This window comes from Perca fluviatilis, chromosome 16 (assembly GCF_010015445.1).
Source record: "Perca fluviatilis chromosome 16, GENO_Pfluv_1.0, whole genome shotgun sequence".
NCBI classification, from domain to species: Eukaryota; Metazoa; Chordata; class Actinopteri; order Perciformes; family Percidae; genus Perca; species Perca fluviatilis.
Window position 1 is genome coordinate 5,073,412 of NC_053127.1, and position 1,514 is coordinate 5,074,925.

General features: G+C 44.3%; 1 protein-coding gene across 1 annotated transcript; it reads right to left on the minus strand.

Moving 5' to 3' along the window:
- Positions 1 to 344: 344 nt before the first annotated feature.
- On the minus strand, positions 345 to 1,280 carry LOC120544286 (olfactory receptor 8U1-like). The gene has a single exon (XM_039777921.1). The coding sequence runs from the start codon at positions 1,278 to 1,280 to the stop codon at positions 345 to 347; it is 936 nt and encodes a 311-aa protein (XP_039633855.1).
- Between the last annotated feature and the right edge of the window lie 234 nt (positions 1,281 to 1,514).

The following is a 1,514-nucleotide window of genomic DNA, read 5'->3' on the forward strand; positions in this document are numbered from 1 at the left end:
CTCCTGAGCTTTCCTGGCGCCCTCAATTTCCCTATTTTAAAGAAATATATTGTTTTTCACACAATACACAATACTGAAAATACATTTCTTAAATTTAAAATTAGTCTTTACAGGTGTAAATATCTTTCATTAAACATTAAAAGCCTCCTCTGTAACAGTAAACTGAATATCTTTCAGTTGTGGACAAAAGGCATTTGAGGACATCATCTTGAACTTTGGGACACACTGATCCACATTTTTCATCACATTTTAGAGACCAAACATCGACAATGAAACTTTTCTTTAGTTTAAAAAAGATACAAGTATACAATACACAAGTAGAAGAGGACAAAACATGCAATATGTCAAGTTACTTTATTGCTATGAAACAAAGTTTTAATCATCTGCCGGACCTCTTTATTTTGCAGACCATAGATAACAGCATTCAGGGCCGGCAGGACAACGTGTCCCAGGACAGACGCCACTTTCCTGTGTTCGGCCAGAAGAGGGAAGCGGTGCAGGATCACAATGAGGAAGCCGGACACCACAAGGATGACGTACACGACCAGATGAGTGGCGCAGGTCTGAAGTGCTTTGCTGTTCAGAGCTTCGCTCTTACTATTCAAACACACCATGGCGATCCTCAGGTAGGTGAGCGTTACGCTGCCGAGGGACGAGCCAAGTAGCACCACCGTGTAGCCAAGACCGTAGATGTTATTGATGAGAACGCTCTCACAGGAAAGCTGGAACAAGGACGCGTTATCGCAGAACAGGTTGAAGATAACTGACCTGCAGCGTGACAGGCGGATGCTGAGCCCCACGAGAATCGCCACGAGCACAAAGGCCGTTGCCCACGCTGCCACCGACAGTGACACCACCATCCTGTTGGTCATGATGGCGGCGTACCGCAGCGGGTTGCAGATGGCCATGTAACGATCAAAAGCCATGATCATTAGCACCGTGTGAGAAGCACTCGCATGGAGGTGAACACAAAATGCCTGGACGGCACAGGCGATGTAATGAATGTACCGTTCTGAGTCTGAAATTAAAAGATCTCGGAGGAAATGAGGTATAACTATTGTCGCCCCAAAGACATCGTTGATGCTCATGTTGCAGACGAGCAGATACATGGGCTGCTGGAGACTCTTGCTCCGAAAGATCAGAAACACCAGGCCGATGTTGGACACCAAGATGAAGATGTAGATGAGGAGGAGGAGGATGAAGGCGGGAATAAAGGACTGGGAGGTTATGTTTAACCCCTCTAAGATTAGATTGTCCCCAACAAAAGTGCCGTTTCCCATTTGTCAGCCGCGTCAGGATAAAGACTGAATGTATAACTGCTGTTGTATGTATATGCAGTTATAGTAACAGAAAAGCAACAAGATTTAACTGACTCTTTAAAAAAAACTCTAGGGCTTTCCTCGCCTGAAGAAATTGTTTTGATTTAATCGACAGATCTGTAAAACTGAGTTTCTCCACAAGATCTCACTGTGACTCTTTAAAAGGTTAGAAAATGTTTGAGTTCCAGGAGATAG